General features: G+C 44.9%; 1 protein-coding gene across 2 annotated transcripts in view; it reads left to right on the top strand.

Annotated features, from left to right (window-relative positions):
* Positions 1-26,068, top strand: part of FAF1 (Fas associated factor 1) — a 1,861,897-nt gene that overhangs the window by 1,028,759 nt on the left and 807,070 nt on the right. For both annotated transcript variants that reach the window (XM_086952414.1, XM_086952412.1), the window contains exon 11: positions 17,901-17,964. In XM_086952414.1, the coding sequence (XP_086808540.1) occupies positions 17,901-17,964 (64 nt within the window). The remainder of the gene's footprint in view (positions 1-17,900; positions 17,965-26,068) is intronic.

Genomic DNA, 26,068 nt, shown 5'->3' with positions numbered 1-26,068 from the left:
TTGGATGCCACTTTAAGAGAGAAAAAACAAGCTCTGCTCCAAGCAGAGAGGAGGTGGAGACTTAACTATAATCTAGCGGACTCTGACACCTATAAGGCTCTCCTATCTAAATATAAAGCAGACATCCTACTCAGGAAGTCAGCCTTTTATGAGGACAGAATTGGCCGAGCTTGTAACAACCAAAAAGAGATCTTCTCCATTCTGAAGGAACTTACGCAGATGGGGGGTAAAGCTCCAATAAACGACCTCCCGGACTGTGACACTTTCCAGGAGTTTTTCCTCCTGAAAGTCTGGGATATCATCCTGGATGTTACTAGAACCTCGACTGACCTCAGTGTATTAGATCCACCCAATCCCCCCGACCTAAGCAGGAATCTGAATAGTATTCCATGCTTTGATGAAGTGAGTTTGGCGGTAATAGCTCACCAGATCAAATCAGGCTCTAGAATGGACCCTTGTCCCCCGAGGATATTTCAAATGGCCCTGCCGGGTTTGGAAAAGCAGCTGTTGGATCTACTCAATGAGTCATTAAACTCTGGATATCTGCCAGTGAATTTGAAGGAAGCTAGGGTTATCCCCCTTTTGAAAAAAGTAGGGGCTGATAAAAAAGTTTTAAAAAACTACAGGCCCATCTCCCAACTCCCTTTCCTGGGGAAGATCCTGGAAAAGCAGGTCCTGAATACTCTGGCTAGCTATTTGGAAGATCATGAACTTCTCCATCCCAGACAGGCAGGTTTTCGATCACACCACAGCACTGAGTTGGTGATGGCCTCCGCTGTTGACGACCTGAGAATCAGGGCCGATAATAAACAGCCATGTGCCCTGATTCTCTTAGATCTGTCAGCAGCATTCGACACGGTTAGCCATGCCATCTTGCTGAACCGCGTATCAAAACTGGGAATAAAAGGGCAAGCATTTAAATGGCTTAAATCCTTCTTAACCGGCCAGACTCAGAGAGTGCAAATGGGAGATCAATTATCATCTGCTAGCTCAGTGACCTGCGGCGTGCCCCAGGGATCTGCATTGTCCTCTCTTCTATTTAATATCTATTTGCAACCCTTTGTGGAAGAGCTAATGCATAGAAACTGGCAAGTTTTTAATTATGCTCATGACACTCAATTGCTGGTCCAACTTGATACACCAGCCAGGCTCAAGACTCAACAAAGAATCTTCTTATGTTCACGGTTAACTGGATAGCAAATAATCTCCTGAAGGTTAACCCGGATAAAACTGAGGTGCTAATCATCGCAACACAAGACAGCCCCTGGTGTGAGCTTTTCTGGCCCCCCGAACTGGGGAAGGTACCAACCCCAGGGAGAGTAGTAAAAAGCTTAGGACTAAAAATTGATGCCGATCTTTCCATGGCCCCCCAAGTCTCCGCGGTAGTGGGCTCCTGTATAGGCCTACTTAGGCAACTCCGGAAACGTGTTCCTATTCTCTCTGTCCCAGCATTACAATCCATTGTGTCCGCCACAGTCATCTCTCGGCTGGACTATGGAAATGCTCTTTATCTGGGCCTCCCTCGGAAGCTTCTTAGGAAACTGCAGGTAGTTCAGAATGATGCAGCCAGGCTCATTTTCTCCCTACCGAGGAGAACACGAGCGACGCCCCTTTTACAGAAATTGCACTGGTTGCCCATCGAACACTGAGTGCAATTTAAATCTCTGTATAGCCCATCAAGCCATTTATGGAGAGGCTCCCAAATATATTAAAGATCGTCTGATAAAGTACATCCCAGGAAGAGCCTTGCGCTCCTCTAAAGCCTATAAGTTAACCCCATTGAGATTTAATCTTAAATCTAAGGGTGGTAGAGCTCTGTCGGTCCTCCTTCCTCAAATCTGGAACGAGCTACCTGCAACCTTGCAAGGGGAACCAGTGTTACTGCCCTTCAGAAAGGCGTTAAAGACTCACTTGTTTAAAAAGACAACATCATTAATTTAAATTGTCAGCTGGGTTGCAGGCGGGCTACCGGTGGTTATCTGTTGTGTTCCCTTCTTTAAAAGCGCTTAGAGACCAGTGGTGATTTGCGCTATACAAAAATATAGTAACATAACATAGCCAATAGGTCTCGCCTTTGGGACCTTACAAGTGTTTAGCCATTGAAAAGTTGATGTTTTTGCACCAAGGATATTGTGCTGCATAACTAAATACTTATAAGGTCCCACAAGCGAGACCTATTGGCTATGCCATTGCTTGTTATTATTTGCATAGGATCAGTCAGTTTTGCTCATGAGAAGAAAACCCCCATCAATGTCTACTCTTGATTCTGCCAGGGCTACCGGAATTATGCAGCAGGATAGGGGCAAATTATGCTGCAGGGTTGAGTAAACTTAAGCGGCAAGAAAAGGCAAATCATGTGGCGTAATGTGGCACATTTTTTAATAGTATTACTCCATTATTTTGTACTTGTTAACACTGTCTGGGCATTGGGTGCACCTCATGAGTACCAGTTGAATACCCAAATATTGCAATAAGCAACAGAAAGGTTACCAGTCATCCATTGGAAAAGGCCGTCCACTGCACCGCAACACATGCTTTTAGTATCTATTGAACCGTTTGAGCTAAAAACATTTTTTTTTTAAAAAATTGCTGATTGTGCAACAGATGATGAACTATGTGGGAAATGTGGCAAATCTAAAATTATGGGGAAATTTCTGCGGCCACACAACTGCTAAATTCCAGTGGCCCTGGTTATACCTCATTAGAAGTCCTGCTGTAATCTCAGTGAGGTGGCCACGATAAGACCCGCAACGTTACAATGAAACTCCACAGCTCAGAAGCATTTTACTCTGAGACTTTGCTTGCTGAAAATAGGTGAAGTCTCCAGGTGAAATACTGAGCAAAACCATGTGAAATAAAGGTGTAGAAACACCAATTCCTACATGTTATGCCCCGAAAACTTCAATAGTTAGTTATCAAAGCCTCATTATTGGTTACTCTGGGGCTTGAGAAATACTGGGGCTTTTGTAAAGGCTGCTGTATAACATCTTACTCTCTTTCCTGCAAAAAAAAATAGCTGCAGATTGCTTATTTGTTACACTTAAACAGATTATACTACCTTTCAACTGAATAGTTCTCGTAAAGCAGTAAACCAAGGTGACTCTTATAGGCCTGCCCCTACCTTTCCTTCATATTTTTCTTTGTTTTAAGCGAAGTAGCTCTGGTTTACTGGTTTACAAGCTCTGTTTAGCAGAATGGTAGTATAATATGTGGTTAAGTGCCAACAGCTTGCAGCAGCAAGCTATATTCTTATATGCAGGAAAGAGATGTGACGCCATCAAGTAGGATGTGATACAGCAGCCTTTACATGCTGTATACTTACCACGGCCCGGAGTTACATATAGAAAGGCATTTGTATCTCCAGGGGGTGGAGGTGAAAATATTCCCTATTCCAAGTTTTCGGCGAATAACATGTAGGAATCTGTGTTACTACTCTCTTTTTTTTTTTTTTACAAGCACTTCACCTGGAAGCATCGCCTGTTTTCAGCAGGTAAAGTCTCAGAGTAAAATGTGGAGTCTCATAGTTGCGGCCAGTGACTCTTGTTAGCAACACCATTGGGATTACAGCAGGTTGGCGACGTGAGTGACTAAGTCATTTTCTTGTCATGTGCAAAACTGCCTGATCCTATGAAAACTGCCTTTTGGCTGGGTTGTCGTTTTACTCAACCTGGTTAAAAGGTTTGTCCTGAGTTGGAAGGACATTGCAAGGCACAGTGCAGTGTGCTGAACAGATAGTTGTGCAACAGTAGAAACATGATTTAAATATTAAGTATAACAAGGCCAGAGCTAATGGCGTTGCCAGTGCTTGTTTATCAATCCATTTGCATTTCTTTCTAATATCTCTTCTACAAATGAAGTGAAAAATATAAAGAGTGGTGCAAAAACTGAAATGCTGGAAAGGTTCAATACCGCTGATAACAACAGAGAAGGGCAAAGTTGTGCCAGTGGGGGTTGGGACACGAAGGCATCCTGAAAAGTGAAACCTTATTACATTAAGAGAGACGTTCTATACTGGAAAACAGCGCCTTGAACTCTGGCGCTGTCACGTGCTATGATTCATTCTTCAAGCCCTCGGCATAATTGCGTTTGAATATATACACTCAAGGATAAACCGCAGTTATAAAAAAAGAAAACACTTAATCTTCAAGTGTTTTCTTTTTTTATGCAAGGCTGCTTGGAGTTTTAAAATCAGTTACGTTTAGGTAAGGCACAATGCCGATTAAATACGGATTATAAAGAATACATTAACACTTCTGCTGAATGAAAACTCTTATGGAGGAGAGGCGGGCGGCTTGTTCTGGCTCTTTTTGTTGTCAATATTTCCGTTTTCCACTTTCATCCTGCGACTATTCCATGGATGGTTTGCACAAAGCATGTGAGTGCAAAAATGGAAATAAACAGGGCATTGTGGTGCGGCGTGAGAGCAGCACTTCCGATAATTATCCTAACCTTGCGCAGCTTTCGTCAGGCCAAGGCGTCTTGAGAATGCTCCTGAGCCCAGAACCAAGGCAGAGTTTGCAAATGAAGGTGTAACCATTTCCAACCAGGAAGCCCACATTTCAGTGACAGGACAGCTGCTCTACTGCGAACAGAAATCCAAACAAGCATTGGCCGCGCCGAAAAGAAATAATAAAAAAAACGCGAGTTGTGCACACGCGAGCAACGAAAAAGGTGGTGTTCACGTCGCACACATGCTTGTGCGCGCGAAGGTAAGCTGGTCGCCGGGACAGTAGCACTTTCCCAAGCAGCCTACTCATGTCTCGGCCGAGACCAGCGCATGAGTGGCACCCTCTGGTTTTTGTACAATTTTTCGTCCTCTAAGTCCATTTACATTGCACCTAAAGCTTAGAAAGGCTTTCCACTTCACATCAGATCCTCCTCCTCTCTTTTTGAATTTCGCAAGAAGCTAAAGACCTGGCTTTTCAATTAACCAGCATACCCACACCTGCTCAGCGCCAGGATACCCACTCAGGTGATAGTGCACTTACAATTATTCATAACATAAGAGAACATACTGAGGATGGATAAGGCTTACACTTCTCTCCATCATCACCATGCCAAATCTTTGTTACTCTCTCCTCTACCTTTTTCTCTTCCGTTTTTCTTGTTGCTCACACACTCGATTGATTGTGAAGCACCTACATATTTGTTTCTTATAAATACAAATGCTGTCCTAAGTCATTCATAATCCTCACATCAGAGTTATAATCAGCACGCTCTATTTTATAATGATCGCGTATTTCCCTTCTCCAAACCATGGAGGGTTTTGACAGCATAATATTATCTGGAAGTATTTATTTTCTTTTTAGGTCGAGGCTACCGTCGCACTGCGAAGCAGTGGGGGCGGAGCCGAAGATTTAATGACTTCAACAGTGGGGCTTTAACCCGCCTCTCTCTTCCATTGGCTAGCTTCGTAAATGGAGGCTAGCCATTGGAAGAGATGTGTGTCACTCTGGGCTGGAGCAGATTCGTGGGCGCCCCTCTTTGTACGTCATTCGGAGGTGGGCGTTTACTTTTTTTTTTTTACAGGGCTGTTTTTCATCATTGGGAAAAACTCCCGGTCCCCTCTGAAGACCCCCGCGTTCCATTCCCGCTCTCCCCCGCAGCCCCCCGTGGCTCGCTCCCCTCTCCCGCTGCCGCAGCTCTCCTCAGTCGTGCTCTGCCGCTCCCCCGGGCCCCCACTCCTCCCTCCCTCTCAAGCTGCCTCGGCTTGTCTGTTTCCCTCACTGAGTGGCCCGTCAACCATGAACCCGCCCTTAACCCCTTCCTCTCACTCATGTTCCCTGTGCTCTGAACTGATTTTAGAACACGGAAATTCCTTCCTGCTTCGATTTAACTTTAAAGGCAGTGGTGCTCATGCAAGACATAAAAGGTCCTGCAACGCTCGAGAGAAAGATAGGGAGTGGATGATACAGGGGAAATGTGGCATACTTCAGCCCCACCATAGCTTGAAATATTGTGGTCCTTTGTGCTTTTGCATGTTTACACAGGTACGGTTAAGCGCAGTGATGCTGTGGGGAGAATGCGGATACAGTGTTTTAGGAAGGAGTGCGTGTGAGGCGGCAGCCAAAGAAAGTGTGTGACTTGCATCTCCCTGACTGCAGAGGGGCCATCGGTGGGCAGGACACGGCAGCCTGAAGTGAGCAAACAAATTTACCCGAAGCTGTGCTTCATGTGGTGTTTTAGTGAAGAAAGAAAACAATGTTTGATCCCAGACAGCCCAACCTAGTACAGCATACTGTTAATTGGTTTGCAATATTCAATTTTGTGTATGCTGCCGGGAAAGAATTATACGCTAAAAGGTCCAACCCGAGGGATACTGTAAGGAAAACAGAGTGTGTCTTTTTTGAAAAGGCAATTGAAGCCGACTCTGTTTTGAACGCAGCAAGTGTCATTGGCTGCTGCTCTATTGACGCAGCAGAGACTCAGACTACACCAGCCCTTTTATAGTTCACTTTACTCTACAGCACAAGTAGAAATAATTATTCACATGTCCCTGACTTTTATCGACACAGAATTAGCCTGTGGTACTCGATCCTGCCTATTAACGGAGAACAGCTTTTTTTTGTTTTTGTTTAGCAAAACCCCCTCGGCCCCCCCCACGCACGTTCTCTTCGTTTAGAAGTTAATGTTTACTTTTGTTATATTGAGAAGGAGTCACTACTTGCGCAATCCCAATATAAAAGGTTTGCTCTCCGTGCTTTTCCCTCGTGCTTTGCCCCATACAGCGACCACCCATCCCTCCCCCACCTCTGGCAATTAAGCTGGATCTCACCCCCGCATTGTGAGCTGGGGCACCTTGCTCCTAAGACTCCACTAAAACAGATCACTGTGCCCAGACAGCCAGGGCAGTGGACTATCAGTTTTAACTTCTAGACATAGCAGCCGAATTCTTAAACGAATGCCCATTAGCCAGAACTGTCATTCAAAACGGCAGAAGGAAGAGCAGACCACGTTTGCTCCATGGTGCTCTACATACTCATCAGTCGACCTGGTCTTAAAAAAGATAGAACATTTTTGAAAACCACTGAGATTGTTACTGAGTGTAAAAATGAATGAAAGAAGCGGAGATCAAGAAATTAGGATACAGAGTGACAAACACAGTAAGAGAAAGCGAGAGAAAGAGCGAGGGGAGACAGAGATACAGTGGGAGATAAGAGTAAAACGGCAAAACATGTCCAAATAGGAATGAAGCTGACAGACAGATGCAACTCAGTAAAGATCTCCACGTCAATGCAGTTTGGAAATTTAAATGCATTTTGCGACTCATGCAATCAGAAATCAATTGTTCATTCACCTCAGTAAGACACATTATAAAAGATTTCATTGGTAGAGTGGGAAGTCGCTGCCATTGAGAGTAGCCTCAATGTACTGCTGCCTTTTTACCATTCCATCATTACACGAGAACGTCACTGGGTCCTATTTAATTCTTATCGATTCTGACTTGTTTATTTATGATAGTCCAACCTCACGTATCCTACAGCAGGTAACAGAACCCGAGAGCTACTGTTTATGAATTATATGTAAATAAATAACAATGCATTCACTGTTATTTACTTTTTGAATTATTTAAACGCCTAATTTCCCTAAACTTAAGAGGGATAACTCTGGAGAACACCACCATGTGGCAGAGAACATAATTTTTGCAGTTCTCACAGTTTTTATAGTCGACAATATGCGCTCAACGGCCCATTCATGTGAAACGATTACAAAGTTGAAATACTAAATGCATTTAACTAAATTATATTAAAGCACATGTCAAAGCCTACAGCAGCAGTAAACTTTACTGTAATTCTACCTGGGTGTACTTTCCGCAAATGAAGGCTTAAAATAGCTAAACCGTCACTACGGTAGTGGTCTCCATTTGGAAATAATGCTTTTTTGTCACAAGCTCCAACATGTAGCGCGGCCCTCCTGTAATGCTTCTGACTGCGTCCAAGGTGCACGTAGAGCTTCACCTGGTAGCAAGATGTTAAAGTGAAATATTGTGTGTTAACATGATCTTTTACCAGTCAGCAAGCATTGTGGGTAGCTGTTAATTTCATTCTGCTGTAGTGATTTTTTTTTTTGCAGGACATTGTTTTTCAACAAATCCTCTTCTTATTTCTGCGTGGTGGCAGGCATGTGAACTGGTGCTTGCGCTGGCCTTTCGTGGGCGTGGTTTGCTGATGAGTAAATTCTTCCATGCTTGCCACATCTTTGCTCTGATGTGAATCCTGTTAGGAGTTGGAGCCACAGATATAACCATTTCAAAATCCTCCCACGTAGTTTTCTAATTCAAAACGGCCTCTGTGCTCAATGTTGAATCATATGCAAACTACAGAGAGTTCTTTCTGGCTATTGCAGAGCAGGTACAGAGGCCTCCCAGTAGTACATGGCCTGTAGTAGTAAGGTTACCTTACCAGTTTTTCACAAGGATGCTGCGCTCTAGTAGTTCTGGATTTTTATTTAACATCCCAGTGCATTCTGCTGGGAGAAGAGGCAAACACTGTACATTATGATGGTGTCCACTTCTAGATATAGTGTATATTTTTGTCATGCTTGGAAGTTATTGTTCAAATCAATTTTGGTTAAATGCAATATATATATTTTAAATAACTGATACTTTCAGCTTATTAAATGTTGGTTCTGCGTTACACGCATCTAAAACCTTTGGTAATACACAGACTTCATTAGTAAGAAACTATGCCCGATCTACGATGGCCGCCGCGCTCTGTACAGGCTTTCTACGACAGTTGTTGCGTTTGTCCTTCCTCTGTGTTTATGGTACTGGAGCGGAAAGATCGCGGCTCCCGGCAAACAGTGAATGAGGGACCTGGAATGTGGGTAAATTGTGTCTTATAAGACCCGGGTAGTGATTTCCCATAGCAATTGGTCAGAGGTCTTGATGGAGAGAGGAAAGAAAAAAGGGGAAGGATTTTAGGCGATAATATTCTTGTCTCTTTTTGGAGGACATTATTATTTATCACCAGGCATGGCATTTTACCATCCCTCCTCAAGACGTCAGCCCGGAATCCCTCAAGACTGGGCATTTTTTGAAGGAGCGCATCTGTACAATTGTCTTCTGAAGCGTGAAGGGAGTAGTGACGTTTTTAATACGATTTGCATGGCATTAATTCCTTGGGGCTCCTTGGCCAGGTTATTAATAAATATCCTCTATATCTGGACCAATGCTCTGTTCCCTTGTTGTGATCATTTTTTCTGGCCTCTGTTCCCTGTGTGTGGCTCTGTGTGTGTGTGTGTGACTCTCTGTGTGTGTGACTCTGTGTGTGTGACTCTCTGTGTGTGTGACTCTCTGTGTGTGTGACTCTCTGTGTGTGTGTGACTCTCTGTGTGTGTGTGACTCTGTGTGTGTGTGTGGCTCTCTGTGTTTGTGTGTGTGTGTGGCTCTGTGTGTGTGTGGCTCTGTGTGTGTGTGGCTCTGTGTGTGTGTGGCTCTGTGCGTGTGTGTGTGTGGCTCTGTGTGTGTGGCTCTGTGTGTGTGGATTTCTGTGTTTGTGTGTGGCTCTTTGTGTGTGTGTGGCTCTCTGTGTGTGTGTGGCTCTGTGTGTGTGTGTGTGTGTGTGGCTCTGTGTGTGTGTGTGTGTGTGTGTGGCTCTCTGTGTGTGTGTGTGTGTGGCTCTGTGTGTGTGTGTGTGTGGCTCTGTGTGTGTGTGTGGCTCTGTGTGTGTGTGTGGCTCTGTGTGTGTGTGTGTGGCTCTGTGTGTGTGTGTGTGTGTGTGACTCTGTGTGTGTGGCTCTGTGTGTGTGTGTTGGGCTCTGTGTGTGGCTCTGTGTGTGTGTGTTGGGCTCTGTGTGTGTTGGGCTCTGTGTGTGTTGGGCTCTGTGTGTGTTGGGCTCTGTGTGTGTGTGGTTCTGTGTGTGTGTGTGGCTGTGTGTGTGGCTGTGTGTGTGTGTTGGGCTCTGTGTGTGGCTTTCTGTGTGTGTGTGGGGTTCGGTGTGTGTGGCTCTGTGGCTGGCTGTGTGTGTGTGTGGCTCTGTGTGTGTGTGTGTGTGTGTGTGTGGCTCTGTGTGTGTGGCTCTGTGTGTGTGGCTCTGCGTGTGTGGCTGTGTGTGTGTGTGTTGGGCTCTGTGTGTGGCTCTGTGTGTGTGTATGGCTCTGTGTGTGTGTGTGGCTCATTGTGTGTGTGTGTGTGTGTGGCTCTGTGTGTGTGGCTCTGTGTGTGTGGCTCTGTGTGTGTGTGGCTCTGTGTGGGTAGCTTTTTTTGTAGGTGGCTCTGTGTGAGGGTGGCTCTGTGTGGGTGGCTCTGTGTGTGTGTGGGTGGCTCTAAGTGAATGACTCTGTATGGGAAGCTCTGTGTGTGTGTGTGGGTGGCTCTGTATGTGTATGGCTTTGTGTGTGTGGCTCTGTGTGGGTGCAAATGCAATAGGTCTCGCATTTGCGAGCAATTAAGCTATTGGCATTGTAAATGGCAATGCCATTTATTTATGTTTTGAAAGCCAAAACATAAATAAAAATAATGTTATGAGCAATGCCAATAGCTCTAACTTTAACAATGCCGAGACCATTGCATTGTAAATGCTTGTTTTTATGCTCCAAGCACAATCCAAACGTGGTTATGTATACTTCCTGTTGGTACTACAGTAGTTCACCAGTGTGGCATTCTAAAGGACATTAAAATGCGCCAGAGAACAGAGTATGAAAAATAAACATTTGTAGTAAAAAAAATCATTCATGGGGGAAGGATTTGAGTTTTTTAAAATTGTTTTGGGATCACTTTTACAGGAAACCTATGTCCGAGTTGGATGTGAAACACTGTGTTGTCATCTCTTTCTAAGAGCATGTATTTCCTCGCCAAACCATTTTCAATGTACATCAACATTAAAGAGACCTGCATTACTCCAGGTGGTTCCAATTAGCTTGTCATCTCGTTTCTGTTGATAGGAAACAGCGCAATATAGGACAGGGGGACAGTCTGAGGGCTATTGTGACGTCACTCGTCAGCTGTAGTACATTTTTACAGTGACTTCTTCTTACTGAAAGCGAGTTGGGATGTCAGAGCTTGTTTTTACTATATGTGATAAGCTATCCCCGGTCATGTATTATAAGGATATGCAAGTCACCAATAAGCTCCATGAACATAAAGAGAAAAAAGGCCGAAGGCTTAGTGCCTTAATAAGGTCATGGAAGTCTGAGTCCTTACATATATACATGGGGTACTTTATTCTGAATAATACATAGTCATGCCTTATGAAAGAGGTTGGATGTTTGCAGAAATGAAGAATACAATTTGAATCTGTAATGCAAAATTATACATATAAAAAAGCATTTAGTTACTTGTTGCAAAAATATATTTGAATCAGTTGAATGTGAATCAGATTTTCAAAAAAAAGCTGTAGCTCAGATTGTGTAGAACCATGGAGACAGATTCTGTCTTTCCCATAATTACATAAAGCATGCAAAAAAATAAATAGACATGTCATGAATATCACCTTTCTGCTGATCACTTTTTCTTTTTAGGATAATATATCAGACGAGCAGAAAGCCACGCCCCATTTTTTCTTTTATAAACTGCAGCTGTAATGATTCTACATGACTCCTTTCACCTTGGTTTTGGGCTCTGGCTGCAGGCAGTGTAATGTCAGAATTCAACTGTTATATATAGAATTATAGGAAGGTAGCAGTGAATAACTGTAATGTTTTGTCACCAAGAGGATCTGAGTGATATCAAATATGCAATAAAAGCAAAGTTAGAGTTGTCTGTTGTCAATCAGAACCCTGAAGTGAAAACATAGCCTTAACTCACTTTTTACTCTTCTATAATTTTATCATCTATTCCCCCCCACAAAACAAGAAAACCACTTACCCTTTCTGGCATCTACCTCTCCTCCTTTCTCTTCATACGACGAAGCAGGAAGCACACAGGCTCCTGACTCCCCTAGCCAATCAGGATGCTGCCTTACAGGAGCATTGTGATTGGTCTGAGTGTTGTGGTTCGGCGGTCAGACAGGGAGAGGGAGCCTGGCATGTTCTCCACCCAGTGCACTTGACTGTTAGGCCGGCCCAAAATGGCTGACCAAACCGACATGCACACTTTAGAGTGTGCTCAACACTCCTCCCACTGCTCTCCGGGAAGCACCGCCCAGCCCCACCCAACCTTTATGTTGTAACTTACTTGTTGCCATTCCTCTTCCCTAGATTAGTCTTCCCTATTTCTCAGCCAGGATGAGTGCTGGAATGTGTGATGATGTCATGGAATGCTTGGGTGCTTGGCTATGTGTGGAAGTGTCAGTTGGTGGATGCAGGCTGAGCAGCAGGGAGGCTGCTCCTGGTGGGTATGCTTTCATCTACTTAACTTATTCTACCTAACTTACCCTGGAACTAAGCCTCAATAAAGCTATCCTGTTTTGTATACCTGGCTCATGGACTTTCTATTTACAACATTTTTGGCGACGATTTTAAAAAACCTATGCGTTGAGGAAGGATGGCTGTGATGTGTACTGTGGAACGAAGGAACATACTAGAGAGATCTGCACTACTGAAACCTTAAGGAAAAGGAAAAGGAAACGTTACGGAAACGCCCTGCTCAGCCCCACAAGTTTCCCTTATCAACAGGACAGCCTGCACCCTAGGGCTTTTGACCTTCAACTTCACAGCTGCCTTTGACCAGTACCAACGTTGACTTTCATGGCTTGAATCCTTCATTTACAGAGTCTGCCAAGTCACAAATCTACTCAGCTGCATGAATTAGACACCCACAAAGTCTAGCGTTGCAATGGATGTTAGAAGTAGCGCTTACTTGTGAGGAACAAGAAGTGTTTATCACCGCTCTCTATCTACAGAGGCTGTTTATGTTTATGTTTATGTTTTTGAGATTTTTATTGCGCGCAAATACCCGAGAGTGTCTTTGCGCAGATCGGACTCCTGAGATGAAACTAAAATCATTGATCAAATAACCACGTTTTCAGGAGTTTTCGGAAGATAGTGAGGGTTGGACTGGTTTTGATGGGCAAATGAAGGGAATTCCACAGCCTGGGGGTGGCTACCAAGAAACGCCTGTCTCCCCAGCTGGTGGATCTGGTACGCGGGACAGCAAGAAGGTAGGTGCTAGCAGAACGAAGATATCTTTGTGGGGCATAAATTCGAAAAGCATCTTTAAGGAACCTTGGTCCAGAGTCATGATTGGCTTTGTAGGCAATACAAAGTGCTTTAAATTTTATACGACTCTTAACTCTTAACCAATGCAGATGGCGTATGGCCGTGGAGGTGGAGCGGCGACTGGGGATATCAAGCAGAATTCTGGCCGCTGCATTTGCACAGACTGCAATTTAGATAGAATCTGTTCCTGTGTGCCAAGGAAAAGGGCATTGCCATAGTCCAATTTTGAGAAAACAAGAGTGGTAATCAAGGTTTTCCCTGCTCCTGACGGGAGATATGGCAGCAGTTTTTTGATTTTCCTTAGCTTGAAGAAAGATGAAGAGACCACCGTATTCACATGATGTTTAAACACCAGCTTATCATCGAACACAACGCCGAGGTTTTTGACCTTGGCAACCGGGGTCGGGGGTGGTCCCATTTCACTGGGCCACCAGCTGGAAGACCATTCTGGTGCAAGATTGCCAAAGGTCATAACCTCGGTTTTGTCCGAGTTTAGCTTCAAGCAATTACTTGACATCCACGAACTGATGATCCTCATTCCTTCCTGAAATCTTGCAGCCACAGCTGGTCCATCTTTGTTTATCGCCAACACCAATTGGGTATCATCCGCATAGGTGGTTAAGCGGAGACCCTGTGCTTTAATGACTCTCGCCAAGTCTGCCACATATATATTAAATAATTTGGGGCTTAGCGCAGAGCCCTGTGGCACCCCACACGGGAGGGTAAATGTTGGCGAGTAAAAGGAGCCTAGTTTTACTGCCTGGGTACGATTAGCCAGAAAGGAGGCAATGAGGTCCCTGGCACGGTGGGTCACCCCCAGGGATGTGACACGGTTGATCAAGATGGAATGATCGACCGTGTCAAAGGCGGCGGAGAGATCTAGAAGTACCAGGACCGCTGCCCCGCCCTGGTCCAGTATAGTCCTGATCTCATCTGAGGCCTTTATCAATGCCATCTCAGTCACATGGCCCTTCCTGAAACCAAACTGGGTGTCCTCTAGAAGCTGATGGCAATCGATGACACTCGCCAGCTGTTTATTCATAATGGCTTCGAATATTTTAGCCGGGAAAGGGAGGCAAGAAATCGGTCTATAGTTGACTGAGTCTGAGGGGTCCAGGGAAGGCTTCTTTAGCAAGTGCTTGATGATCGCAGTTTTCCAGATTTCAGGGTATATACCTGTTTGGAAGATGGAATTACACAGGTCTGTGAGAGGGGAAGTAATGACCTCATTTAAGGCGCTCAGGATAGAAGGGGGACATGGATCTAAAGGAGACCCAGATTTAATAGAATTGATTAGCATGCTAATCTGATCTGTCGTAGTCAAATGGAAATTAGGAAAGGCGGAGTGAGAGGGAGGGGGTGAGAAAGATGTTCAGCATGGTCGGAACTCATTGAAGGGGAGAAAGATGAGTAAATGTTCATGACCTTGGTGAGAAAAAAGTTTGCCAGTGTTACAAAGGTCTTGAGATGGTTCATTTATAGGCCCTGTTGGGGGATTGGAGAGAGACTCGACGACTTGAAAAAGCCTTCTAGACGGGTTCTGAGCAGACTCAATCTGATCACAAAAGAAAGCGCTCTGGTGCTTAATGATGGCCTTCTTATATAATGCAAGCGCATCTTTATAAGTTTGTTTATCTGAGATACTGTAATGTTTGCGCCATCGCCTTTCCAAATTCCTACAGCACTGGCGTTGTAGCCGAAGATCCTCCGTGAACCATTGGGCGGAAGACTTAGCCTGGTTGGGGTTGAAGGATTTAGCCGGGGCTCCTTTATTGATGGCGTCCAGAATCCAGTCCTGATATCTATTAGACAACAGGATAGGGTTTAGTGATGGGTCATAGGAGGAATCATCCAGAAATTTGGTCAAGAGAGGAAAATCTATGTTTTTCCAGGCTCTAGTAGTAATGGGGGTACAGGAAATGTGTTGCGGGGGGTTATGATTATGGGCCAGAATGGTAAAGATGATTGCCGAGTGGTCTGACCATACTACCGGAAGAACTGTGGTCAGTGCGATATTAGGGTTATTGGTGAAGAGTCCATAGAGTATGTGTCCTGCCTAATGAGTGGGAGTTGCAACTGTTGGTGTGTTCTGGCAGGCACTACCCCGGAGGTGTGTTTTCCTTTGCAGCAAGCACTTCATGGGTCTGTGCTTGTGAAAGTGCTTTGGGCGGAGCCAGTGACTGGATCAGTGTTTCAAGAGTTTCTTTGGAAGAGCCAGTGTGGATAACCCCTGACAGTAAGTAACTCTGTAAAGTTACCGGCGTGTTTTCAAAAGTGCCTTGTGTATTTAATTTCACCTTTTTGCAATCTTCACTCACAACTGTTGAATACCGTGTACATTCAAAATGTGTCCACGCGGTCCTTACCGTCTTCTTGGTGCCGGGTGGAGGCAGGGGCAATCTTTGATGACGTCCTTCTCCCTTCATTCCTCTTCACTGCCTAGTGATGCCTGCTTGCAGCAACGCGCTGTTGGCCATCCGGCTCAGCCTCACAGACGTGTTGCCATCTTGTGCTTGGAAGTAGCACATCAAGGTTCAAGTTTTCCTTGCTATACTGTGGTGAGGTTGGTCACTGCTAATCACATTTTTTTTAAAGAGATCTTACAATAATATTTCCTCGGAACGTCGTCCTCATGACTGATTTTGTGGCATTTCTTCTTTGTATGCGGATACTCTTTCTACCAAGTGCAACATTCCTCAAGATTGGATTGAATTCCCCGCGAGTCCCTGAGGTTTTGCCTATGCGTTCAAGCCTTTCAGCATGAGCAGGACATTGGAATTTGATGGTAGTTTGTGTGGAGAGTTGAAGGACACAGCAAATCTTTAATTACTTTGCACAATATACGTGAGATGCTACCACAAGAAAGTCACTGCGCTACACTGCGTTGGATGCTAACAGCCATATGGAACTTTGGGTGAGGACCTCAGATGAGAGATCGCTCACCGGAGTAACACACTTCCTATTTGTTCATTTTTGTTGCTACAATACTGTTTTGTGGGGGTGGCTGTGGGATGGATAGTTCTCTTTCATGGGTTGGTGTGTCCCAATTACATTCATAGGGAGATGTGTCCCCTATTACATGGAGGTTGTGAGAGCTGAGTTCCCTCAGTTCAGTTTTTAGGGTGGTGTGTACATACCACTGTGAGGTGGTGGGAGCTGAGTGCCCCAGTTCTGGTTTGATAGAGTGGGGAGTACCCTATTACGGTGAGGTTGTGAGGTGGTGAGTGCCCCAGTTCAGTTTTCTAGGGTGGTGCGTACAATGTTGCATTGAGTTTGTGGGGTGGTGAGTACCCAAGTTCAGTTTTATAGGGTGTACCCTACTGCAGTAAGGTTGTCAGGCGGTGAGTCCCCAGTTCTGTTGTATAGGGAGGTGTCTGCCCTATTACGTTGAGGTTGTGTGCTCTTGAGCGCCCCAGTGTGGTCTGGTGGGTGGTGAGTGCCCAATACGTGAGGCATAGGTTGTTGGTGTTTTGAGCCATGCCCTCGCAATGCTCATTTTTCTTCATTTTCCCTTAGGGAGGGTAATGGGGCCTATTTATGCATGTATGTTTTCGAATGTGTTTTTATATGTATATTTTGGAATGTTCCTTTAATCTTTTCAGATGTAATGTATTTAATTATGTTTATGTGCATAATTTCTGCATTTATTTTCCCTAAGGAAGAGGGATGTGTTATAACTTACTTGTTGCCATTCCTCTTCCCTAGCTATGTCTTCCCTACTGCTCAGCCAGGATGAGTGCTAGAATGTGTGATGATGTCATGGAATGCTTGGGTGCTTGGTTATGTGTGTAAGTGTCAGTTGGTGGATGCAGGCTGAGTAGCAGGAAGGTTACTCCTGGTGGGGCTATGCTTCCATATACCTATCTTCTTCTACCTAACTTACACTGGAGCTAAGCCTGAATAAAGCTATCCTGTTTTGTATACCTGGCTCATGGACTTTCTATTTACAACACTTTACATAGCCAATATTAACAATGTTACTATCATTTTAATTTTCCTGTGGTGCAAAGCTCCTCCTCCTTAGCGGAGGAGCCGCTACTGCTCACAAGTTCTCACGTTTATTGTCTTCAAAGGGAAAAACGTCCAGAAACCCAGAACACACAGACTGAAGCAGATTCATGTAACCCAACACAAATGTTTGTGCAATATTTAGGCCACTGCAGGATACTAAACACATTATGCTGAGAAGAAGTAACATACACCAAAGAATATGACACCTTTAATAAAACGAGAAGAATGGATGCCAATTAAAATGACCCTAAAACATAAACCATCTGTGAATCATTTTAGCTGTCAGTTAAACACAATAATAATCACTACAATATATTGGAAAGAACCCCCAGCCACCCACTTTTCCTGGGGTCTAGTAAAGCAGCCAAGTGAAGGGCAAAAGAGAGCATGAGCGGGTACATAAGAGCCTGTGACATAAGAATGTGATGAAGTAGGAATATGATTGCAACATGTGTCCCGAAAGAGAGAAGGGAAGGTATATAACTTAGATTAACAAGAGGAACAGGGCGCTTTTGTTGATGTGGAGAGCATAGAAAAGATGGTTAAGATTAGCAAACTGCCCAAGCAAGTGAGTGCATAGCGTGCTGTTTTAGGTTGAATGGATAAAACGTGCCCTCAGCATAACTGAAGCCTCCACTTGCATTGGATGATCAAGAATAACTTTGCTAAATTAGCGTTATGCTCAAGTGGAAAAAACTTTTGTGGGTTCACAGTCTGGAGCATAAACGTGTGTTATGGAATCGAACTGTGAGCATTTTGATCCAATGTATTTTTTTCATTTTTCTTTCAGTGCCAGACAATGCAGAAGATGAAGGAGATGCCTTATTACAGTTTACTGCAGAATTTTCCTCAAGGTAAAGCAGGTGGTAAATGAATGCCCTATGTATGCTCCAACTACGTGACTGATGAATTCAAAAGATATTGTTCCATAGATGATGGCAAAGCCGGTTTGCTTAAGGTACAGTGGTATTTAGGTAGTTTGTCTCAAACCCCATCTCAATGCAGAATAAAAGCATAAACAAATATAAGAGCATAAGAGGTTTGAGAACAGATTAAACCTAGATTAGACCAATTGACAGTCACAAAGGTTGATATATAAAGAACACCAAATGCATTTGTTTAAAAATCATATTTATACAAGAAAGATATTTTTTAGGATGCGAAAACAAACCTCCTTACTAGCGCCATTATGTTAATCTTATTCTTAAAACTGTGCCAGAAAACAGACGTTTGAGGTAAGCAGTTTCAGATTGTCGGTGATGTCGTTAAGTGCTCAATTTTATGAACCTGCTGTCCACCTGAAACCTGGGAACGGCCCAGGATTCCCTACTACCTTTTTGCATAACGTATGCAGCAGGAATTCTCGCTGAATATATCTATAATTACGCATGTGGCCTGTATTTTGGGGCTGCAGAAGCTCGGGGGCATCTTTTACAGGTGGCCCAAAATGCGGCAGCCAGGCTACTTCCTTGCCTGCCAAGCCTTTCTTCGACCGCAGCTGCTCTTAAAGCACTGCGTTGGCTGCCTGTTACGAAACTGATTACATTTAAAGCCTTAGTTTGGTTTATAGGGCAGTGCATCTGTCCAGGCTCGGCTATTTTGCTGTAAGATTTGCCCAGTATATTCAATGTAAAGCGCAGTGTTCTGCTTATCTCTCACTTCTGGTAATCCTATGCTTCAAATGTGTTCGAAGGGGCATTAAAGCCTTTTCCTTCCTTACGGCCATGGCACGAAATGAGCTCCCTCGCAAATTGCGCCTGATCTCCTCTGAGTTCAGTTTTCGGGACAAAAAAATGTAAAACTCAAACTGCCTTATTTTCTGGCGGGGCAGTAAGATCTTGGTTTAGGGTTGCGTTTCTGAGCTTTGCCTGTTAGCGCTGGGACACTCCTTGGAGTAACTGCGCACTCTACAAGTCTCTTTCATTCAAAATATGTGTGAGTGTGTATATATATATATATATATATATATATATCAAGCTTTAGATACAGATGTTCTACTTACTCTTACTGGCAAGTGATGGACTCAGATGTTTGCAACTTGTTTTACTTCAAAGAAGTTTGAGTCACAAGACCTACTGTGACTACTCCCTTGCTTCTGAATCCATCAGCACAATGGCGCCGCCTCAGATTGTTTTCTTTCACCATCAGGCTTGGAGGTTCGGGACGCTGCTCCAAAGTCGAAGCGTCACACGCACCTGATTACTTGGTATTTGGTTTTATTTCAGCTTTTGGAGCTTTTTGATACCAGCAACAAAAGAATGGCTTTGCATAAAATTTTTTTTTTTTTAAAGTTTCAGAATAGACTTTTGAAGTCACTCGCATCATAATACGGCCTCCATTCACAGTTCCTTTTCCAGGCTGGTTTATGGTTTTCTCTGAAATGCACCTAGGACTAAGTGCATACTTAATTCCATATCTGTCCTAGGTGCATTGTGAAATATCAGTAGCGGCTCTCCCATGGGGGCGTCACCCCACTGCTTTCTTGCAGTGCGAGAAGGCAGAAACATAAATGGTAAAAACTACCATTTTAAGTTTCTGCCTTCTCGCATGGCGAGAAAGCAGAAGTGCCTGGTTGGGGGTGGGCGGTCCTGCTCGAGGGCACTGGGGCCGACCAAAACAGTCAGTACCCACAACAGTGTGTTAGCCACTCCCCCACTGCCCTCGAGCAGGACCGCCCACTCTCCCTTTTACTCTATGTAGGATGCTGCATGCAGCAGCCTACATAGAGAAAATGGCCCGGGTGGGGCGCCCCCCGCTGCGCCTTGCCAATCACAACTCTGCCATTGCAGCGTTGTGATTGGCAGAGGGGAGGGAGGGTGACTGTCTTTCTTTGATGACGATGCTGCAGGAATTGGAAAATGCAGCCGGCCGGAACGGGAGTCATGACGCGTGACGATAAGTTTTATTTTTTATTTTTCTTTAATAAAACCCTTACCGCATCCCCCCCCACCCGCCCCCCCCCCCCGCGACGACCCCAGTTCCACCCCCCACCCCCCCGTCATGCCGGCCGGGCCGCAACTGCATTAATGGTGGTGTAGTTCCTTAGAAGAGGGGCCAAGCAATCAGTTGCATTTGTACCATTCAAGGTCATGACGTGCCACAGGTTTTAATTTACAGCGGATGGAAAACCAGATGCCCAAGGTTTTAAAATGTATATTTGTATTGTTCTTCGATTAACATGGATCACAGGTCAGGCAGGACAGTCTGGGAGGTGAGTGTCTTCTCCGGGGGAGTGATTTCAACTTTTAACGAGGTTGCACGTGAGGTGGGATTTTTTTTTTGTGTGTGTGAGGTGTGATGAAGGTACGTGCTCGCCTGGTGTCAGAGGAGAGAGCCAGTGGTGCCTTATGGTAAGGGCAAGAGAGATAAAGGTGTCTACTGTCCATTGTCACTTGAGTGAGATGATCAGATCACTATCTCTGGGGGCAGGGGGCATAGTTTATAAGCGAATTATCTTCAATGAATGGGAAAGAATGCCACTGCGTCGTCGTTATTATGCAACATCTCTCTTTACTGTGGATGCTGTTTTGTCATTATAGAAGGTGGTGTGTTGTAAATACTGCATAGGGCTAAGGACTATAAAGATGTGTGTAACAATATCCAGGTTGCCAGCTTGGTATCTTTAGAACAGCTGGTAAATCATATGAGGTTTTTGGCAAGAGCTGTGTTAGTGGTACATCAATTAAAAGAGAAAGAGTGTGCCGATTCATGTGATTATTGTATGTGGCTATAACCATCCGGTAGTGATTTCAAGATAGTCTGACATGAAAAAGCACATGCGGCACGTGCCGCACTTACCGGTACATCAAGAGGAAAGAAAAAACGGGAGCGGGCAATATCTTATTAGATTTGATCTGTCATGAGGAGTGTGTCTAAGACTCAGTGCCTGCCATGCCGACTGGTGATACTCGCCTAACAAGTTTTCTATAGCTGTGACATACCTGCGTGCTGGCGCAGCACCATTGCTCTGAATTAACTACAGAGCGTGTGCCTTTTGATGAACTGAACATATTACATTTGTATTACAAGTTGTCATCAGGCTCCTCTCACAGGAAGGGGTACTTTTTAAGAGCATTGTTGTTATACTGTGTTATATCCCTGTAGTGATGCGTTCTCATTTCTAGAATCATCTACTGACCTATTGCTTTATTGTGCTCAGTGTCTGCTGGCAAGAGGCTTGGCAGGGGATGAATAGGTGGATGAGTGAATGGGAGAGTCTCTAGAGAAGGATGGATGAATGAACAGATGAATGCAGAGGATATAAAAACATGAATTAATGGGGGGGGGGATGATTGTGTGAATGATGTATGTTCTAAGCGTCCTTATGTCGGCTGGACTCGCTTGCAACAGTAAAATTCATGCCCAGCTTTTACTCCCCACCTCTTTGAAATGTGACCAGCCGCCATTGGAAATACTTTTCGACCCATCACCACAAAGTCTGCAATCTCTGCTACCTCCCCAAGTACAGAGAATCGTCTTGCGATGCCTGCCTCACTTTCCTCAGCTAGAATTCACTGACACAGGAGAGAGAAAAATGTGGGTTTATTACAAGATGCAGCAGAGAGTTATCGCCCCAACATTTTTGGTGCAGAAGATATACTAGGCTCTCTGGAGGAAGAGGCCACCCCTCTGCACATCACCTGGGGCCAGGAGCATGAAGAAGGCAGGAAGAACTCAAGGCCCACTTCTACGAGACCTTCGACATCAAGGGAAGAGATTGTATTCCTTGAGACAGCACCACAGCAGGCATTAGTTTCGGGACTGAAGAATAAAGTTATGCCACACACTGCGGTGCGCCTCTAGGTCAGTCTTGAGCCCGCATGCATTCAACAGCCAAGGTAGTGCAGCACTCCTGAGGGGATCTGGCATCAATTTCAGAGCTGAGCCAGAAGAGGACTAAGGTCCTCACCAACAGATGATGTCTCGGTGTCAAGCAAAGCCATGGGCAAAGACACTCATATTGATCCTTCACCAGCTCATTACTTGCCAACTAAAAGCCTTACACAGCATTTAGCCATATCCTCCCTTGGTGCAGGAGCCACTGCCTTTGACAGCTCCACAACCACCTCAGACTCATGCTGTTGACAAGCCCCTGTCAGGGCTGAATCAACGCCAAAGAGTTAACACCTAAAGATCCTCACTAACACCAAGGTCAAACACCTCAAATGGGTCAAACTTTGAAAGACTGGATGGTGTCAATTATGAAAAGCATAAAATGCTTTTCATTCGCCCAGAGACTGACAATACTCGCCATACCTCTGGCTCCAGGAGTCCTCTCCATTCTAAAAAGGAGGCGCCTATCTTTTGAGGAAGAATCCCAGTCTCCTCCACCTGAAATACTCTGATGTAGGCAGTCCCTACTACCCACAGGGCACAGGCAAAGAGCATATGAGGCCACAGGAGGGTATGGGGTGATCCTTGGGAGGATTATATGCTTGATTGACAGGATGGCCCGGACTTTGAGCCCACCCTGTTAAGCAGTCTCCACCAGATGATGCTACTGGGTATCATACAGCAATACAGTGGTCTGCTGAACACCACTAGGTCAAGCGCCATACTGTAGAGTACAAGGATGACTTCCTCCCGGAAATATCCAAAACAGAGTAGTCCGTTGGTTACCTTCTCCTTATCAATGGTATATTAAAATCACCAGTGATGCCATTAATTATTCATTTAAGGTCTGGATTGTAAGCCCCGGAACAAAAAGTAAAAACCTGCCCTAGAAAGATCCGCCTTATATTTGAAGGGACACTAAACTGGCTTCAGTAGTAGTACACGCTGCCAGTAAGATTGCTTCTACCCAAGCCACAGGGGTTACTCCTCCCCTGATAAAGCATCAAAGAAATGTGATGCTGCAGGCTGCAAGCATAAGAATGGCATTTGAGGCCTCCTCTCCAGGTACGATTGGTTTCACTGGGAGGCCATGGAGAAGGCCATAAAGCATCTTTCTGAGGCTCCCTAAAAGAGGGGACATGAGCTCGTTGCTGAGGGATAACCGTTAGCAACACCAGTTTACCTTGTGTCCTAGATGTTGCAAGTACAGCAGTTACCGGGATCAATACTAGTGTCTGTTCGCTTTCGCAGGCATGCTTGGCGTAGGGTGTAGAGGTTTAGGCGAGAGGTGCAACAGAACTTCATTAATATGCCTTTTGAGGGCAAGCAGGTTTTTGACTGTCAGATTGATTTGCAGATCGAGAAAATCAAAAAGGATTCGTGGTTTACAGTCCTCTTAACCAAAGCCTGTTGCCTGCCAGCAGCACCCCAGGGGAGGTTACAGGAAAGGGGTTCAACTGCTTTTTCAAGACCCCCAACAGAGTAAGTGCTTTCAAAGAGAGGCCTGCAGAGGAAACGAATGGGGGAGAGGTAAAGGTAGTCCTGCAAAGGGCTCCTTTGCTACAAAAAGCGTCTCCCCTTCTCTCTCCCCTCCCACACCACACCTGTCAGGGGAAGAATAATGCACTTCCTGTCACACTAGGAGAGCATTCAGTGGGTCCTCTCCATTGCGCAGGAAGGGTGCTGACTCGAATTTCCACTCCCGCCCCCCTCCCCCCCCCTCTCCCCCCCTTTCCCACCCCCACCCCCCTGTCCCATCCCACACTGCCAGCATGTACAAACTTGAGACCACCTCTATTTCCTGGAGGAAGAGGTGCCGGCTCTCCTAGCAAAGCGCACCAAAGGACACATTCCAGTACACTTGGGCGGGGCAGGGATGTCTTTACTGTAATTTCTTATGCCCAAAAAGAGGGCTCACTACGGCTGATCCTGGGCTTCTGACCATTAAACAGGTTCAGCTCCTCCGAACACATTCACATGGTCATGTTACAAGATGTCCTTCCCTTCCTACACCAAGGTGACTTGGTGGCATCGCTGGATCTGAAAGATGCTTAGTTTCACATCCCGGTACACCCAGCACACTACCACTACTTTTGTTTTGTGGTAAGTTTAAAACTCTACCAGTTCAAGGTTGTGCCCTTTGGGTTACTTACAGCCACCAGGAGTATTTACAAAGTGTCTGGTGGTTGTAGCAGCCCATCAGTACAGAAACACTGTTTCTGTACTTAGGCAACTGGCTGATAAAGAGCAGCAGCAACAACCAACGCTTCCCACTTGCAACCAACGCTTCCCACTTACTCACCTAGCAGGGTCTCTACGGCATAAAGTACGTTTTTGCATGCATGAGAAAAAGGTTTATCTCCATCCCCAACAAATTCTGCCCTTCTTAGGATCAGTCCTCAATGTGGAGACAGGCAAATCCTACCCCATCCAACAGAGGGGGATAGCATTCCAACAGCTGCTGCCTCTTTTTAAGACACACCGTCCCATCACTGTCCACAATGTAATGAAACTGAATAAGGATGGCTTCTTGCATTGCAATTGCATCACACGATAGATTACATCTGTGCCTATTACAAGAGTGCTTCTCACAACCATTTCACAAGTGGGAAGGCAATGCTTGGATCTATTTTAGGTAACAGCGAGGGCTTAGCATTCTCTCTGTTAGAGAAACAGCAATAACCTATTGCTCGACAGGCCCTTTTTAGACCTCCTCCCACAGTTGACCAGTATTACAGATGTTTCTCTTGTGGGATAGTATGACAATACAGGACATCTGGGCTCCACAGCACAAGGTCAGCAACATCAATGGCCTGGAAATGCTAGCCATGAGGTTTGTCCTCAAAGCATTTCTACCACTCTAAAGAGGTAAAACAGTACTATTAAAAAGACAGACAACATGATGTCCATGTTCTGCATCGGAAAGGGGGTAAAGAAACCCACTCGCCCTCTCCTCCCAGCTCTCTCAACTGGCACTGGTGATTTGACATGGGGCATCTCGCCACAGCAATGCCATGTTTGCGGACCATCTACTATGGTATCAAATGATAGTGGACCTGCTTAACAAGGCGCATCCAAAAGTCCACGAGTGGGAACTCCATTCGCAAGTTCTCCACAAATAGTTCTAACACTGCACAATTATGACAATAGCTCTGTTCACTGCTCCTCAAAATGCGAAATACCAAGACTTCACTGCTCACTGCCAGGTACCTGCATCCACAATCCCAGGGCACTGTTCTATGAATTAATTGTTAAGGGATATGTGCCTACGAATCTCCACCTCTCATATTGTATGTCACGAGGAAGATGAGGCACATGTCCATGACGCTAATCTTAGTCCTGTCAACCTGGACAAGACAGCACTGGTACTCAATGCTTGGTTACCTTAACCTCCCACAGGATTGCATTGCTCTTCTATGAGAGGCCAGGAAACCCACACAGCTAACTGGAAAAGGTTTGTACACTACTGAATTTCTAATTGGACCCTTTGCAGTCCCTGTGCCGGAGATTTTTTCCTACCTTCTACATCGTTATAAGGTGGGCATAGCTTACAATTACTTACTACCAATGTCAATCTGCAGTTGCAGCCGTGGTCCTATACAGACAGCATTCATCTGTTTTCAGGGTCCCTGCCATTAAAGTGAAACACAAATTATAGCCTGGTCCCTCTTTCGAGCCTCTGCACTCACGTGTCTTACAATTCTTATCTTGGAAAGTGAACTTCATGATATCAGTCCCCCCACTCAACTGTAATAGTGAGCTCCCAGCTCTTACGATACAGGAACTATTCATTCAGGTAAATATAGATAATATAGTTCTATGCACTAACTCTAAATTTCTGCCTACGGTGTACCCTTATTCCACATCAACCAAACGATTGAGCTACTTGTGTTTTCCACACAGCCAATATTGGTAGCTGAAAGGGTGCTATATACTCTTGATGTTAAGAGAGCGCTCTTGTATTATACTGATAGAACTAAACACATAAGAAAATTCAATCAAATTGTTGTTGTCTTTACCAAACCCCAGAAGGAGTGTGCTTTTCCAAAGCTGGCATTGCTAGGTGGATAGTTAAATGTATTCAAATCTGCTATGCACAAGCCATGCACACACTACTTGTGCTGC

This window comes from Lissotriton vulgaris, chromosome 1_1 (genome assembly GCF_964263255.1).
Source record: "Lissotriton vulgaris chromosome 1_1, aLisVul1.2, whole genome shotgun sequence".
NCBI lineage: Eukaryota > Metazoa > Chordata > Amphibia > Caudata > Salamandridae > Lissotriton > Lissotriton vulgaris.
This window is presented reverse-complemented; position numbering and strand designations above follow the sequence as displayed.